Source organism: Capricornis sumatraensis, chromosome 14 (assembly GCF_032405125.1).
Source record: "Capricornis sumatraensis isolate serow.1 chromosome 14, serow.2, whole genome shotgun sequence".
NCBI classification, from domain to species: domain Eukaryota; kingdom Metazoa; phylum Chordata; class Mammalia; order Artiodactyla; family Bovidae; genus Capricornis; species Capricornis sumatraensis.
The window spans coordinates 78,766,642-78,784,130 of record NC_091082.1 but is presented as its reverse complement, the minus strand read 5'-3'; the positions used below and the strand labels follow the sequence as shown (position 1 = coordinate 78,784,130).

Genomic DNA, 17,489 nt, shown 5'->3' with positions numbered 1-17,489 from the left:
TGTCCTAACATTCATTATAAAACTGACAGCAAAGAAAGATGTAGTTATAATGAGAAAGATTTACTGTTAGCCTGGATTTATTTCTGACTAACAAGAAATATTTGATTGATGACATAAGATGGCAAGTTTGCAAGTTACTGTGCATCTTAGACTGTGGTATACCGAAGGAAAAATACGCTAGATATAGTATGCATGTTCAAAAACAATACAGAAAGGCTAAACTTGTGCTAGAGGTCGAAGACTTTAAAAAGGTAGTATCATCCATGAAAGACAGAAAAACAGACAAAAATAAAATTTAGACTATAGCATGATGAACAATGCCAATGAGGAATAAAAGGAATATTATTTACTTTTCTTTATGCTGGGGCTAAAGTTTAAATAGAAGTGGGTTTGTAAGGTCAGCAGGTAAAGCAAAAATTGTATATAATCACAATTATTCTTGAAAATTTATCAAGAATCACCTCCAGTAAATTTAACACTGGTGAAAAAAGAGCAAACTCAGAGCTCTTCTCTACTGCTCACTCTGGGGTACAAGCTAATGGAGAAAAACTGCTCACTATTTAAACTGCTATTTTGCTTCCCTATTATTGAAATAGCTTATTTTTTTCTTCATTCTTGTTTTTTGTTTTCTTGACTTTTTTTAAAAAAGCCTAAGTGCTAGTGCTGAGTTACTTTAATCATGTCCAGCTCTGTGAGACCCCATGAACTGTAGCCCACCAGGCTCCTCCATCCATGGGATTCTGCAGGCAAGAATACTGGAGTGGGTTGGCACTTCTTTCTCAAAAAAAAAAAAAAAAAAAAGTAAAGCCTAAACATAAGAGTTAAATCTGTGTTAAACACACATATAATACTGCTTCACAGAATTTCTGACTTGTGGTTCATATCCTGATTTCTACATGGATCAGCTAAAAGAAAACTCCCAATGTGGCTGAAAGTAAAGCTACTTGATAAACTCAGTTTAAAATATTTATTATACATTGTGATAAAGAACACGGAACAACCAAGAATGAGCCACAGTGATGGACTTAAAGCCCCTAGTAACCACCATCGTACTTTTTTGGTAAACTTTTAGTATTTTTAGTATTTTATTCATTTTATTCATTTTTCATAGTTTTACAGTATTAGTAAAAATAATGGTCATTATAAATAAGTATAAAATGGAAGGTGATGACAAAATAACCCCAAGTCTTTCTTGACTCCCACCATCCCCCCAAAAAACTTGCTAGTATATGGCAAATATCCTTTTCACATGTTATCTTTAGGCATATATTCACTTTGAGGTGGTGGATGGTTTAGTTGCTAAGTCATGTCCGACTCTTGCAACCCCATGGACTATAGCCTGCCAGGTCCTCTGTCCATGGGGTTTTCTAGGCAAGAGTACTGGAGTGGGGTGCCAGTGTCTTCTCCACTTATTTTCTGTTTCTATGAATCTGACCACTTTCAGTTAAGTGGAATCATACAATATTTGTCTTCTTGTGACTATATTTTACTTAATATAAGCTCAGTTTTTGAAAGAATAAGCCAAGTTTAAGGGAATGCTAGACTAAATAGTCTTAAACCAGCCAGCCTGTTAAGAGCAAATGGAAAAATGAATAAAATGTTATAAACATCTATCTGAAAACACTAAAGAGCTATAAGCAACAAGGAACCAAAATCACAGAGAAGTGGGCAATTCAAGGAGGTAAGACTGACATTTGGTAATATCTGCTAATTTGAAATCTGCTCCCAGCAGTCAGAGAAGCTGAACAGAGCTTTCATCAGTCTCACAAAACTAAGAAGAGGGCTGTGGAAAACATTTCAGGCTTTTGTCTGTAACTTCAAAGAGCTATACTCTAGCAGTCAGGAGAACCAAAAATAGACTGATTTTTCCAAGGACTGAAGCTTAGCTTTGAATTAGCTCAATCCTTGGTTGGATTAAGTAATCTGCCCAGAGCCTAACTGCCCTCCAAAAGCAAAGATAATATAATTACTATAATTTTCACACTCACTGTCCAAAACTAAATAAAAAATAACTGAGCATACAACAAAGACGAAATTCCTCAAACCAAGAGGGGGGAAAAAGTGTCAAAGACACAAACTGTAATAGATTCAGATAATGGACATATATGAATTTCAAGATAACTATAATTAGCATATTAAAGAATTTCAATGACAAGATAGAGGATCCTAAAGAAGAACTACAAAATATAAAATAATTAAATGGAAATTTTGAAACTGGAAAAACACAATAAATGAAATTAAGAACTTAATGAATGAGTTAAAAAAAAAGAACTTAATGAATGAGTTTAATATATGAATTAGATACAATGTAAGTGAGAATTATGGGAATGGAAGACAGGCCAGAAGAAAATATTGAACTAGGTATGGAGAGATAAAAAGGCAAAACATACAGAAGAGAATGGAGAGAGAGTCGAGACTTGGTAAAAAGAATTAACAAAGGGGTACTTGGAGTCATTGGCTGAAGAGATAATGGCAAATGTTCCATAACTGACCAAAGTCAAGCCATATATTCAAGAAGTACTGTGAACCCCCAAAGGCACTTATACTGATAGGAGTATAAACTGGAAACCACCACAGGCAACTTTTTGGCAGTATTTATTAAAGCTGAACTTAAACATATAACACCATCCAGGATATATGCACACTTCTACCAAAAGATGTGCAAAGAAAGTTAATAGTGAAATTACCTTAAACAGCCCCATCCTGGAAATAACTCAAATGCTGATCAAAAATAAAAGATAAACAGACTGTTACAAGTCATCCAAAAGATATCATGATGATATGAAATGAACAAACTACTGTAATATGTAACAGATACCATTACTGTATCACATAAATATAAAGCTGAGTAAAGAAGCTATAATCAAGTCCAATACTGCATGATTTCTTAAATGATGATGAAAAACAAGGCAAGACTAATCTATAATTTTAGAAACCTAAAGTGATTTCTGTAGAGGAGGGTAAAGGTAGTGACTTGAAGGGAAAACATTTCTTAGAGTGACTGTGAATGAAAAGATATGTGCAGCTCATATTACCGACAAAAGACTGGTATTTAGAACATACAAAATGAAAAGACAACCTACTGAGTGGAAAGAAATATTTGCAAATCATATATTTAATAAGAGGTTAATATCCAAAATACGTTTAAAAACTCATACAACTCAATAGTAACAAAAAAAAAAATTCTGATTAAAAATAGGCAGAGCTCTGAATAGACATTTTTCCAAAGAAGACACATAGATGGCCTCAGCATCACTAATCATCATGGAAATGAAAATCAAAACCACAATGAGATATCACTTCACACCTGTCAGAATGGCTATCATCAAGACCAGAGGTAACAAGTGTTGGAGAGGATGTGAAGAAAGGGACCACTGTGTGCGTCTGACAGGAGTGTAAACTGGCGCAGCCACTATGGAAAAGAGTATGAAGGGGCCTCGAAAAATTAAAAATAGAGCCACAAGTTCCAGCAGTTTTGCTTTTGCGTTTTTACCCAAAGAAAACAAGAACACTAATTCAAAAAGATACATGCAACCGTCACACTGCAGTTTTACTTACAACAGGCAAGATATGGAAGGCACCTAAGCTCCCATCAATAGACAAACGGATAAAGAGATGCAGCACACATTTATACAATGGGATATTAGCCATAATAAAAGAGGGCAATCTTGTCATTTGCAATGACATTGGTGGGCCTTTAGGCTAAGCTAAAAAAGTCAGAGGAAAACAAATACTGTATGATTTAACGTATAAATGGCATCTAGAAAACAAAGCAAGTGAGTAAACAAGACTGGACAGAAAGAGAGTCGCAGAGAGAAGAGGTGGTTACCAGAGGGGAGAGGGCGGGAAGGTGAAACACACAAGGGAGGCCAAGAGGAATACACTATCAGACACAAAGTAAACGAGCCACAGATAATGTGATGTACCACATGAGAAACAGCCAATAATCATGACCATATTTTTATGGTGACAGATGCCAAGACTTATCACGGTACCATTTTAAAATAGATGCCAACATTGAATCAGTGTGTTGTGTATAAGGAACTAAGTTTTATAGGTCAATTATACTTAACAAATCAACAAAAAAAATTTCAAATCTGTGGCTACCAGAGGTGGAAGACTGGGGTGGGGGCAGGCGGAGAACTGAAAGAAGGTAGTCAAAAGGTACAAAATTCCAGTTATACATAAGTTCTAAGGATAAAATGTACGTAAGATGTATGATATATATGAAAAGCAAGAAAAAATCCTACATGTTTTTTCCACAAGAAAAAAAGCTATTTTCTCTATTTCTTTAATGTATTTATATGAGACCATGGATGGTCACTAATCCCATTATGATAATCAGTTCATGATGTATACTGATCATCATGTTGTACACTTTAAACTACACAGTGTTTTATGTCAATTATATCTCAAGAAAACTGGAAGAAAAAACAAGTTTTAAAAACACTATATTGAATATTTGAAACTTGCTAAGATAGTACATCTTAAAAGTCCTCTTCACAAGAAAAAAAAAAATTAGTAACTATATATGCTACAGATTTTAACTATCACCATACTTACTGTAGTGATTTCACAACAGATAAAATATCAAATCCTGTTGTACATCTGAAACTAATATGTTCTATAATAAGCAAAACTCAAATATGCAGATACATAAAGTTTAATTGTATTAATTACTCCAATCATAACTTCCAGAACATACCAATGGGGGAAATGTAGAGCAACAAGAACTCTTATACACTGCTGGAAATACTGTAAATTTAAAACCACTATGTAAAAACTCCTGGTATCAGCTAGTCAACTGAAGATGCACATAATTATGCAATTTTACTCCAAGGCAGTACTTTAGATCAGTATCTTTTAATAGGAGCAGGAATACCCTCAGCATTTCAGAAAATTCAGCATCTCCAGTCAATGACCATTAGGCTAGCAGTAGTCTCTCCAACCACTCTATCACTGGGAAAAACAGAAACATCTTCACATATTTCTAAATTGGAGCAGCGGGCAGATACACAGTTTTGACTGAGGTATACTGCCCTAGAGAAGGGTCTTCAACCTCAGCATACTAGTGACATTTTGGAATAACTCTCAAATTTTGAGGGGAGCTGTCTTGTGCTTTGTTGGATGTTTAGCAGTATCTTTGGCCTTTATCCACTAAATGCCAGTTAACACCTAGTTGTGATAATCATAAATGACACTCAGTTCAGTTCAGTTCAGTCGCTCAGTCATGTCCAACTCTTTGCGACCCCATGAATTGCAGCATGCCAGGCCTCTCTGTCCATCACTAACTCCCAGAGTTCACTCAAACTCACGTTCATCGAGTTGTTGATGCCATCCAGCCATCTCATCCTCTGTCATCCCCTTCTCCTCCTGCCCCCAATCCCTCCCAGCGTCAGGGTCTTTTCCAATGAGTCAACTCTTCGCATGAGGTGGCCAAAGTACTAGAGTTTCAGCTTCAACATCAGTCCTTCCAGTGAACACCCAGGACTGATCTCCTTTAGGATGGACTGGTTGGATCTCCTTGCAGTCCAAGGGACTCTCAAGAGTCACAGTTCAAAAGCATCAATTCTTCAGCACTCAGCTTTCTTTATAGTCCAACTCTCACATCCATACATGACCACTGGAAAAATGATAGCCTGACTAGTCGGACCTTTGTTGACAAAGTAACGTCTCTGCTTTTTAATATGCTGTCTAGGTGGGTCATAACTTTCCTCCAAGGAGTAAGCGTCTTTTAATTTCATGGCCGCAATCACCATCTGCAGTGATTTTGGAGCCCAAAAATATAAAGTCAGCCACTGTTTCCACGTTTCCCCATCTATTTGCCATGAGGTGATGGGACCAGATGCCATGACCTTCGTTTTCTAAATGTTGAGCTTTAAGCCAACTTTTTCACTCTCTTCTTTCACTTTCATCAAGAGGCTCTTTAGTTCTTCTTCACTTTCTGCCAGAAGGGTGGTGTCATCTGCATATCTGAGGTTATTGAGATTTCTGCCGGCAATCTTGATTCCAGTTTGTGCTTCCTCCAGCCCAGCATTTCTCATGATGTACTCTGCATATAACTTTATACTTGGATATTTGATATCTTTATACACCCTATATAATATATAGATATAATACCTATTCAATATTCAATAAGGTAAAAAATAAAGACCCACCATCTGTAGGCAGATTGCTAAAATGGTTCCTCTAATCATGCTTTCCCACTCCCATCCCAGTCTCCAAAACTTGGGTAATCTCCCTTAAAGTGTGGATAGAACCTGTAACTTGCTTCTAATTAATGGAATATAGAAAAAGTAATAGATTGTGAGGATGTAATTTAGGTCCCTAATGATCTGACTTTATACTCATCAAAAGGAAGATTATTCTGGGTAGATCACTCCTCAACAGGTGAGTCCATTAAAACAAAGTCTTGAAGGTAAGAGATGTTCCTTCTGGCCTTGAGGCTTCCACAAGTCTCACAGCTGTGAGGACATGAATCCTGCCAACAATTACATGAGTTTAGAAGGGAACCCTGCACCCAAGTCCCAGACAAGACTGGCCCTGGCTGACACCTGGACTGCAACTCTGTGACAACATGAGCAGGGAACCCAGTTAAGTCATGCCTGGACTTCTGACTCATGCAAATGGTAAAACAGTAAACAATAAATGGGTCCTGTTTTAAGCCACTAAATTTGTGGTAATTTGTTACACAGCACAGAAAGCTGATACAAACACTTTTTATGAATTTTATTCCTAAGAAGCAAGGTAACTATCATTAATCACTCTACTGGGAAATCAGACACCCAACATTGCTATAGCACCTCCAACAAGCACAGAATTCTTAACTTCTGTTTAGTTTGGTTGAAGAAGGTTTAAAAAGCATAATCGTCACAGCTGACATGTTCCTTCATGTGTCAAGGAACAAAAGGGCAACTAGGCTTTCCTGGTCGCTCAGCTGGTAAAGAATCCACCTGCAATGCAGGAGACCCCAGTTCGATTCCTGGGTCAGAAAGTTTCCCTGGAGGAGGGAACTACCCACTCCAGTATTCTTGGGATTCCCTGGTGGCTCAGATGTAAAGAATCTGCCTGCAATGTGGGAGACCTCGGTTCGATCCCTGGGTGGGGAAGATACCCTGGAGGAGGGCATGGCAACCCACTGCAGCATTCTTGTCTGGAAAATCCCATGGACAGAAGAGCCTGGTGGGCAACAGTGCATGGGGTTGCAAAGAGTTGGACACAACTGAGCAACTAAGCACACACTCAAATCATCTCTGTTAAAAAGACAGAAAGCTATCATCAAATTCACACTTGTCTAAAAATCTTTTAAAAAAAACAAACAAAAAAAAACACCCCAAACTGTGATAGTATAGTACTTATAATCAGAAATGTGAGAAGTTCCAAATGATTGTTTAGGCTTATACTTCCTTCCTCTTGAGACTACTCTCAAGTGAAGAATTATTTCCTGATTCTTTTATCCTCAAAGCAGTGTTTGGCACATAGCAAGTGCTTACAGTTTGCTGAATAAAGGAACTCCATCAAAAGATGATTTGAAGATCAATAACCTGCCTTAGGTCACAATGTGTTAATTGCAGAACAGAGGCTAAGACAAGGGTCTTTTGTCTGTCAATTGGCTGCTTTCTTCCTATATCGGAATTCACTTCTTAATTACTGCCAAACCTCATTAAACACACATACCACACAAATCATTAGGACTATTAAGTATTCAATAAGATTTTTTCATAATATTAATTCTACCTGGCTCACTATTTTGTTAGCCTATATCACAGTTCCTATCATTCACTGTACTAAATGATTAACAATTTTCTGCTCTACATCAACTAGAAAATGAAATAATTCTACTTACTAGAGACAGTAACAATACTTTTAGATTTTCTGAGGTATTTAATAGCCTGATATAGGCAACAACAATCTTTTCCCAGGATAGTCAAGGGAAGAGAACCACAGAAGTCAATGCTACCCCTTAAAATGGAGGGGAGCCACACCTATACGCCTGTTTTAAAACAGCAGTCAATCAATCCCAGCCCCCTAAAATCATTCCTCAAAAGATATGCACCCACAGTTATCTGAACAGTCTGTCTCTTGTGACATCTGTTTGTTCTCTGTTCTGTTTGCAACAGTTCTCTTTGAATGGCTCACCATTAAAAACATTTTAGATTATGTGATAAATATAAAACAGGTACCAAAAGTTTTATGGCCCCATCTATATACATATAATTTTTAAGGTCAAGTGACAATACTTTAAAGATGCTTAATGGTGATTACACAAACTTTACACTCTTCAGGGGAAAAAGTCCTTGCATTAATATATAAAATGCACATTTTAGGAAACAGGTACTTACTTAAGGAAAAGAACTGGTTTCAAGAAAATGTTAAGGATCTGCTCTCTCTGTACCCCTCTTTCTTTCTTGGCAGAAAAAAAAAATTGAAATGGTAGTAGCTGGCTGATTGTTAATTTGGAATGGGAAGACATCACAGAGGGATAAAAGGTGAGATACTGGCATCCTAGATAATTTCTTCTTTATTTACAAAATAAGAAACTCTAGTAAGTAGCTCCCAGGTATGAGATGGGGTGGAGGGTTCACATTTGACAACAGTAGTGATCCAGGTTGGGGTCTTACTAAGAGTCTGGAAAGGGGGAATCCCACCTTCAGTTATCCCTCCTGTATGGATTCAGCAATTCTCTTCACATGTGTACCTGATACTTGATAAAACAAAATGATAAATGTTCATCAATCTAGGAACAGTAAAAAGTTGGGGAGGGTTTAATGATCTACTTCCAGATCCTATTCATCATTTTAATACTGCCAAATACATGTGTATCAGCAAATTTTTCAAGGTTAAAAGAGAATAGCCCCAAAAGAAAAGAGAAATCGTTCTCACAAGTAATTGGCACCAAAGGAGAATTAAGCACACTTACTGTTAAGGAAGCAATCCCTTTGTGGTAGAATTTTAAAGACTCAGCAATGCAAGAAAGTGCTGAACTATAATTCTCTTCTTGTAACCCAGTGAGGCACTGTTCTGCATGTGAGAACTCCTTCAGACTATTCAGCCAGAAGTAGAAATGTTCTGAGGCAACCTGAGTCAGCAAACTCTGATAAAGCTCTCTGGCCATGTCATGATTACCCTAAAAAAAAAAGTTGGGGGAGGGAGAAATGGAGGGGCATGATGAGATTCTTACACTTGAATTGGTTGATGTAGCAGCTAAAAGAGAAATTCAAACCTTGGATAAAAGTTTTAGCAATCATTCCTCACATTATATAACTGTGTGAGACTCCGTCAAAGTAGTTCTTCAGAGAAAATATGCTGAGCTGCTTTTATGTAACATAATGCCTGAAGTTCTGTACCAAAACAGTTCCAAAGAAAAAATGAATGGCGTTATCTATAACCTGGGTCTAGAATTTTAGTTCAAGATTTAGAAACTATAAATTCTTATTGTATGTCATTTTCGTATGAGCTATTTAGTGGGGTGGGGGAGAAGTCCAGTTAAGTTCCATCAAGTATTACTGTGCCCTCGGGAAATGACTGACGGAGAGGGAGCGAGTTGAGGGGGAATGTGAATGCCTGTTAATGCCTGGGGGCGAGGGATGCCCACTCTCCTGCCCAGTATAAGAATGATAAGGTGGGAGAGAAAAAGGGAAGAAAGACGTGGGAAGCTGAAAGGGGAGGAGAGAAACACGAGTGGGAAGGGGCTGTGTTTCCAAGAGCACACGGTAAACTGAAAGCGCTGTTAACAACCTACAGCCGGAAAGCTTCTATTTCTGGAATTCCGGTGGAATCTCTCCCTAACAATGTATATACTGTTCTCATGTGTATATGTTAAAAATTACATCCTTTCCTTCATCATCTTTTAATCCCATGACTAAAAAGTACTTCCACCTTCATCTTTGGTTCTGACTAGGAGGAACAATCACACAGCCTAAAGGTTCGTAATCTGCCCTTTTCAACAACCCAGCTCGCACAGAAGGACAGTACGCACCATTCGGGATGCCTGTCTGGCAATCCGGTAGACAGTCCATCCATTGGAAACACTTTCAAGCTGCTGCTTTATTACCGCCTTCACTTCAGCAGACAGTGCTTTCTGACTGGCTACAAAAATCACAGTGGCCAAGCTCACCTAACATCGAGCAAGAACAAAGTCAAGAGAATCGTTGACTCTATCCAATGTTATAGATAACTTTACCCAGAAGGGTGAAACGCTAGTTAGAGCCTACTGAAAAATAACAACATCTGTCTTCCTTTGACACTTACTAAATTTCCACTTTATTCCATTACTCAGAACATTGTGTATAACAGCAAATAATTAGAAACAATGCCCAATTATATGGACAAACTATGATATTAATAAAATCACACAATGAAAAACTATAGAGCAGTGAAATGGATAAACCAGAAATACTCTTAACAATATAGAATCAATATAGACTCACATAAAACAGGAAAAATGCAAAAGATCACAAGTAGTGCGATAACATATAAAGTTAAAACATACAAAAAATCTTGCATATCACGTAGGATATATACTAAGGCAGTAAATATAGAACAATACGTATGGGAATGACAAACCCCAGTTTTGGGATAGTGGTTACCTATCCTGACAGGAAGGAAGAAGATACCATCATGGAGATACATAGGCGGGTACAAGTCAACTGTACTAGCAACACTTTTTTCTTAAACTAAGTGACGGATGCAAGACCTCTCATCATATTATTCCTGATGTGTTTTTGAATATTTCCTGTCATAATTTAAAGCTGCTTTTAAAATAGTACTAAACAAAAAAAAAAGGGATAAAGAACATTAGTTGAAAATGCTGCTTCAATGAAAAGCAGACTTGGCTACCTGCTCCTCAGTATTCCAAAGCCAACACATACAAGGATCCATACATACTGCGATAAATGCATGGTTTCCACGACCACTGCCACTTAAGACATCAGGGTAACCTTTCCTGACAGCAAATGATGAGATGGGGGCGATCTTTTACATAATGCCCCCTGCAGGATTAAACATAAAATGGGCTTGAGTAAGTAATTTCACTAGGCTTTTTCCCAAGCCATATAATCAGATGACCACAAACAATATGGAGAGGCTACTTTGAAGCTTAATTCCAATTTATGCCTATTTAGCATCCAGTCTACTCTCAGCCCTGGAGAACTTGCAAGTCAACATTATTACACAACTTCCACGCCTTCCATGCCTTACCTTTTCCAACCCCAGGACTGCATTGAAACCCAAACTGGATCCTCAACAGCTAAAGAGGTCCTGGACTGGCAAAGAGGAACTGATTTAATTCCTCTTATGGTCGCTGATATCACTAGGTCATTTTACTTATATTTTTGGAAGGACAAAACAGGGTTTGGTTCCTTATTTATTTGCTTTGTAAAAAAGAGGAAAAAAATAAAAACAAACCCTTCAGTTTCATTTTGTCCTTTGTAATAAAGCAAAAATATCAGATTGAAGGTTTTGGCTACACTAAACTGATTTGACAGAGCTTAGGAAGAAAGCAGTTTTACATGTGAACTAAACAGGGCTTTCTATACCTAAAGTGGAAACAGCAAAAAGCTCCAGCTCCCCAGCCTATTTGCACTTCAGCATGCTCCTGGTCTTAGCTAATTATTTTAACCTGCTGTCTTCCTGGATTACTGATAATCCTCCCTAGACCGGAACCCATTCATCCACAGGAGGTCTGAAAAGTAGCTCTTTACCAGAAGCTCCTGTTGCTTGTCTGTGGCTGATCGTCCGATCACCTTGTAGAGTTCCACAAGGTCACCGAGCATCCCATCGCCCAGCACGGGCAGCTGCATGGCAATGGCGGCCAGGCAGTGGCACATCAGGATGCGGGCAGTGTCCTGAGCACTGTGCAGCTGAGTCAACAAGGTCTCAACCACGGACTGGCTGAGATGGGGCCTGCCCTTGGCCAACTTCACCATACAGTTCAGAGCAATCTGCATATTGAATAGAAAGTGGACTAGTTACATTTAGAAGGTATGAAGTGAAGCTTTAAAGAAAGTTAAAGTTACTAGGAAGAATCAAGGTTGTTGGTAGGCACAAAAAAATGTCTGGCGGTCCCACAGGATTCTGGGGATTTGCCAATCACATGGGGCCTGTTTCCTTCACCACCTCTTGATTATCAGCTTCTATTTAACAGTACCAGCATTTGTATTATTCATCATTATAACCACATCATACCTTTTCTTAACATGCTAAAATAAGTCATGATTTTTCTCAAACTATACCTTAAACAAGCTATAGTTCTTACATCCTCCAATGTCTAACAGCCTTTTATTTCTATTGGTCCTACTTTTCTTAATTATTTTGTGCCATCAAATATTACATTTCATGTTTAACTCCAATAACAGTCTCATTTCACCTTAAAATGTTGAAACACCTCTAAGATGATAGCTAGGTGAGTGGATTAAAACTAGGGCTTCTATACTATATAAACTAATATACACTTACACATTTATTTCCGTAATTTCATTAGTTCTTTGTGACCTTATCAGTGTTACCTCAGATTATAAAACTTGCAAAAGTACAGGAGCTCTGTCTGTTTAACTTTGCTTTACATTATCTAGGATCATCATACATATCTATTACAACTTAATAAATACTTTCAACTGATGGCAAAATAGGCCAAAATCAAATTTTAACTTCATCTGTCTTTCGGAATAACAACAGTCAAAATACTAGCTTTGAAAGTGAAGATCAAGGGCAAATATTTGTTTAAGCCAGAGGCTGACAAACTCTTGCACTTGGACCAAATCCTGCCTGTTTATGCAAATAAAATTTTACCAGAACATAGTCATACCATTAACCCTTCTTTTAAAAAAAAAAAAAAATTGTCCATGGCTATTTTTTCCCTATAATAGCAGAACTGAGTAGTTGTGACAAAAAGTGCATTGTCTGCAAAGCTTAAAATATTTACTATCTGACCCTTTACAGAGAGACTGGCAATCTACACTTCTGGCAATGAAAACAGGCATTATATAAAAAGAGCTGATGTTTTTACCTTTAAAGTGGCTTGAGCACCTGGGCTATCATCTTGACTACAAAGCACCAGAAGGGATTCCAGGCCAAAGACAGCATCTTGTTCCAGTGCCAAAAGGTCTAGAGGAAAAATGCTGTGTTTTTAATGGTCAAGTAGAGAAGATTACATACACACACACAGATGCACACAGAAGAAAAAAACATTCAGGACAAGAAAATACAAAACAGCTTAGCTAAGAAAGATACTAAATACAGCAAACCATGTATCGACATGGTGTGTGTCAAATCTTCCAAACTAGCCTAACATTATGCAGGTCCATTTTTACCTAGGATGCAACCTTCTCATTGAAGTAGAAATGCTTTCTAGAAATAATCAAGATCCCACTTCATCTTACTAGTGTTTTAAGTCAGATCATAAAGAAATGAACCCTTTAGATGTCTTATGTAATACCAGTACTATATCATCTTTTCACTACTTTTGAGCTAAAATTTCTCTAAAGTTCTGTGTGTGTGTGTGTGTACGTATATATAAAACCACATTTAGGTTAATATTAACATATGTCAACTTTGAGAATACAGAGGAATTTTCTGTGTTACATGGTAGATGATGCTTATTACTATGCCAAAAATTGAGTTATTGAAATCAGAATGAACAAACAACTTAAATGCCTTTTGAGTCAGTGAAATAGCTTGGCAAACAATGTCTGGTGAAGATCAAGGTGCTGGGAAAACAAAGGTACTAGTCACAAGCAGTGCTGAAGCCTAGTGGGGATAAGAGGGACTGCTGATTCTTAACAAAGATCAAAATAAGCACTGAAACAGATGAAACATCCAGAATGCATTCCTGTTTCTGAACACCAGCATGCATTTGTTTAGGTCAAAAGATGTTAATAATACAATAAAATATATGCATTATTTTCTATGCACATCCTTCTTGACTATGCTAGTCATTTAATGCTATAGATACGTAGAGATAAATTCCATGACAGTTTAATTTACATTGCTCTGTTAATTCATTTTCCCCCAGGTGAAAACTATCTGTTACTTAAGCCTCTCAATAACTTTGTATGCTTTTTCTCCCCTAAATTTTCTAGTTTTTTTTAAACAAGTGAACAAACTGATAATCACTGGATAGTTATAAGCAGCCTCTATCCATAGCACCATACGAGCAAAGGTAAAGCCATAGGAGGAGATGGGCAATGCTCCGTAAAACCTTTCAGTTCTGCACTCCCAATCCCAAGGTCCTCATTTTGTTTTCCCAAAGAATTAAGTAGTTTTTAGAAAATATGCCCTAAGAACATTCAGGAGGAGGTGACTAATAGATAAAAGCACACAGCCTAAAAATAATAAGGGATTAAAACATGAAGTACAAACAGGACTCTGGTGAAACTCCAATCTGAAAGTTCATACATAGTATCAGTCTTGATCAAACTTACCTTTTTCTTGACAAGATACAGTTATATTAGTTAGGACTCTCACTCCATGAGCTGCAATGCCTCTGTTATTATGGTAACAGCACTCTTGGGCTAATTTGACTAAATCAGAGGATCTAGGGGACGAACCCACATTTCCTAAACAAGCAAAGAAAAGTAGGGCAGATTTAATTAATTTACACAGTTCAAAAGCAGTTCATTTTATAGGTTCATTTTTTATCATTTTCAAAAGAAAATCTCTAACAATGAATTTCAACAAAATTTTCTACCTCAACCCTATGCTCAATATACAAAACCATCCCTTTTTCTCCTGTTCACATACTTAGAATAAGTATACACTAAACAGTTTTCTAATGATTAAGATCTAAAATTAACATAATACTGCTGCTGCTGCTAAGTCGCTTCAGTCATGTCCAACTCTGTGGGACCCCACAGACGGCAGCCCACCAGGCTCCCCGTCCCTGGGATTCTCCAGACAAGAACACTGGAATGGGTTGCCATTTCCTTCTCCAACGCAGGAAAGTGAAAAGTGAAAGGGAAGTCGCTCAGTCGTGTCCGACCCTCAGCAACCCCATGGACTGCAGCCTTCCAGGCTCCTCTGTCCATGGGATTTTCCAGGCTCCCCCCACTCAAATATTAATAAAAATTGACTAAGAAACACACCAAAAGCCAAGATTGTATCTTGGGCATTCAAACGGATTCTCATTAAAACAGAATCATTACAAGGCTTCTTGCCAGATTAAAAACCTTCCATTCAAGAGGAGAAAAGAGAAACAAAAATTTTAAGTTTGCTCAATTGCTGGCATATAGTTATATTGCAAAAGGTTTATGTAAGAATTTATAATTTTAGAGCTACCAAGGACTTGGAGATCTTCTGATTCAATACTATTTTTACAGAAGAAATTGAAGCCTAAAGATCTTAAGCATCTTGCCACCAAGGTCATATAAACTTGTTAGTTATGCACCAGCTTTGTGCTATATACGTTAAGTTCTATCCTATAGTTAAAAATCACACTTGAAATTCTGTAACATAAGGTTTATGCTGTGAATGTTTTTATTTATAGCAGAGAAGCTCTCAGTTACAGGTGAGGTTAGCATCAAGAAGAATCTGAAGATTAAAGCTAATTCAGCTTCTCAGCAGGGTCTTTCATTCCTGTCCTTCTCTGCCCTGTTTATTTTTCCATGATTCCTATCAACTAAAACCTTGTCTTTTACACTGAGGGCAATCACCCTTTTTGAGGTTTGAAGGGGACACTATTACTAATAACAACAGGCATAAACCAAGACTACCCCAGGTAGTCTGGGACATATGGTCACTTTACTGATTTCCAGTTTAACATAAAACTACTAGCGTAGGTAAGGCCTCAGTGTTTTTTCAATAGGCAAAACATGTGAAAGGATTTTTTCTTCACAAAACAATGGAAATTGTAATTTTCTCCATTTTTTCCCTTGTACATGTAATATGGACAATGACAACTCATCTATAAATTTACAAATGTTTTGAACTTGTTTTTTCCATTTTTTTTTTTCCGCACTGAGATGTCAAAGAAAACTTGGGGGAAAAGAAACAGGAAATAAAAAAGTCTCTAAACTCACAAACCAGCATAACCTTATTATTAGCTTTCTGTAATACTTAAAAAAAATCTTTTCCCCTATGCAAACAATTATAATTTTAAATTCATAATCAGGATAAGTAGATATTGTCAATATTCTGCCTTTAAAATATAATATTTGTGAGCATTTTTCTGTGTCAATTGTTTCAGGGATAAAATTTTTATTTTTAGTTTTTTTATTTAGAAATAATATTGTAAGATAAATTTACTTGGTTCGAAAAGTTCAACCAATAGTAGGAAAAAGGTAAAAAGTTACTGAGTGAAAAGTCTTCCTCAAACACCCAAGGTTATGTCTCTTGTGTATCATTCTAAAGAGTCTACACATTTTGTAAGCACAATCCTTTCTTTTTTCCTGTTTTAAACACTGCTGCGCATCCTGCTTTATTTCCCCCAGACATTATGTCATGGAGATTATTCCATGCCATATATTCTTTTTAGTAAGCTGCACCGATTGCTACTGCAGTTTTGTATCATAATTTCTTTAATGAGTTCCCTATTGATGGACCTTCTTATACTACTCCATCTCCAATGATGGACAATTTTGCTACTACATTAATGATGCTATGAATAACCATGTACATATCATTTCTCAAATGTGAGACTAAATTAGTAGGATAAATTCCAAGAAGTGGAATTTCTCTATGTTTTTCACTTATAATTTTGATGAGTACTTCCAAATTACCTATGCTGAAGTTTAACAATTTACATTCCCACCAGCAGTGAATGAGAGTAACTTTTGATTAGCCACACCCTTGTCAACACAACATATTATCAAACTTCTGGATCTTTGCCAAACTGATGGATTAGAAAAATATTTCAGTGTTGCTTTAATTTGCATTTTTCTTAGGTATGTGTGATACTGAACATATTAGACGCTTAAGGCCCATTTGTTAGGGATAATTTAGACACACTAAATTTAAGTCTGTTTTATAAACTGTTTATCTGGTTATACTAAAACTCTAATCAATGAAAATACACTTAAATATTCACTATTAGTTATGGAAATAATCTGACTTTAGAAAATACCTGACATTTATTTCTTGTGAGCATTACCTAGTCTGGTTGTTTAAGCTGTTTGCTTAATTCCATATACAATTACAATTTAACAAAATTTAAAAAAAGGAGAAAGAAAATATCTAGCTTGTGAAGTGCTTGAATGTTATAACCTGACACACTTACAAAGGTCTTTGGAATTAGAAAATAAAGAAAAAGAAAGACATCTTGTATCTAGGTCAGTTTAGTATAGAAAAAAATCCCAAGACAGAGCCCTTGGGCTCGCGTGCTTCACAGCTGTGACTCTGGACACCACTGAAGCCCTGGGAGCCTCAGATCCAATACTTGTAGCTTCTATGCATGTGCCTCACTTAACAGGTACTCGTATAAAGGACCTCGTACGGGAGGGCTCCTATAAACTGTAAGATAAAATTAATACTTTGCCTACTGCTGCTCTTTCAGCATG

The 17,489-nt window shown here is 36.9% G+C and overlaps 1 protein-coding gene across 4 annotated transcripts in view; it reads right to left on the bottom strand.

Moving 5' to 3' along the window:
- The window catches only part of INTS7 (integrator complex subunit 7), a 79,309-nt gene that overhangs the window by 18,089 nt on the left and 43,731 nt on the right, over positions 1 to 17,489 (bottom strand). For all 4 annotated transcript variants that reach the window (XM_068985693.1, XM_068985695.1, XM_068985694.1 and 1 more), the window contains 5 exons: positions 14,421 to 14,555; positions 13,007 to 13,104; positions 11,703 to 11,942; positions 9,980 to 10,117; positions 8,921 to 9,127 (listed from right to left, as the gene is read on the bottom strand). In XM_068985693.1, coding sequence (XP_068841794.1) covers positions 8,921 to 9,127; positions 9,980 to 10,117; positions 11,703 to 11,942; positions 13,007 to 13,104; positions 14,421 to 14,555 — 818 coding nt within the window. The remainder of the gene's footprint in view (positions 1 to 8,920; positions 9,128 to 9,979; positions 10,118 to 11,702; positions 11,943 to 13,006; positions 13,105 to 14,420; positions 14,556 to 17,489) is intronic.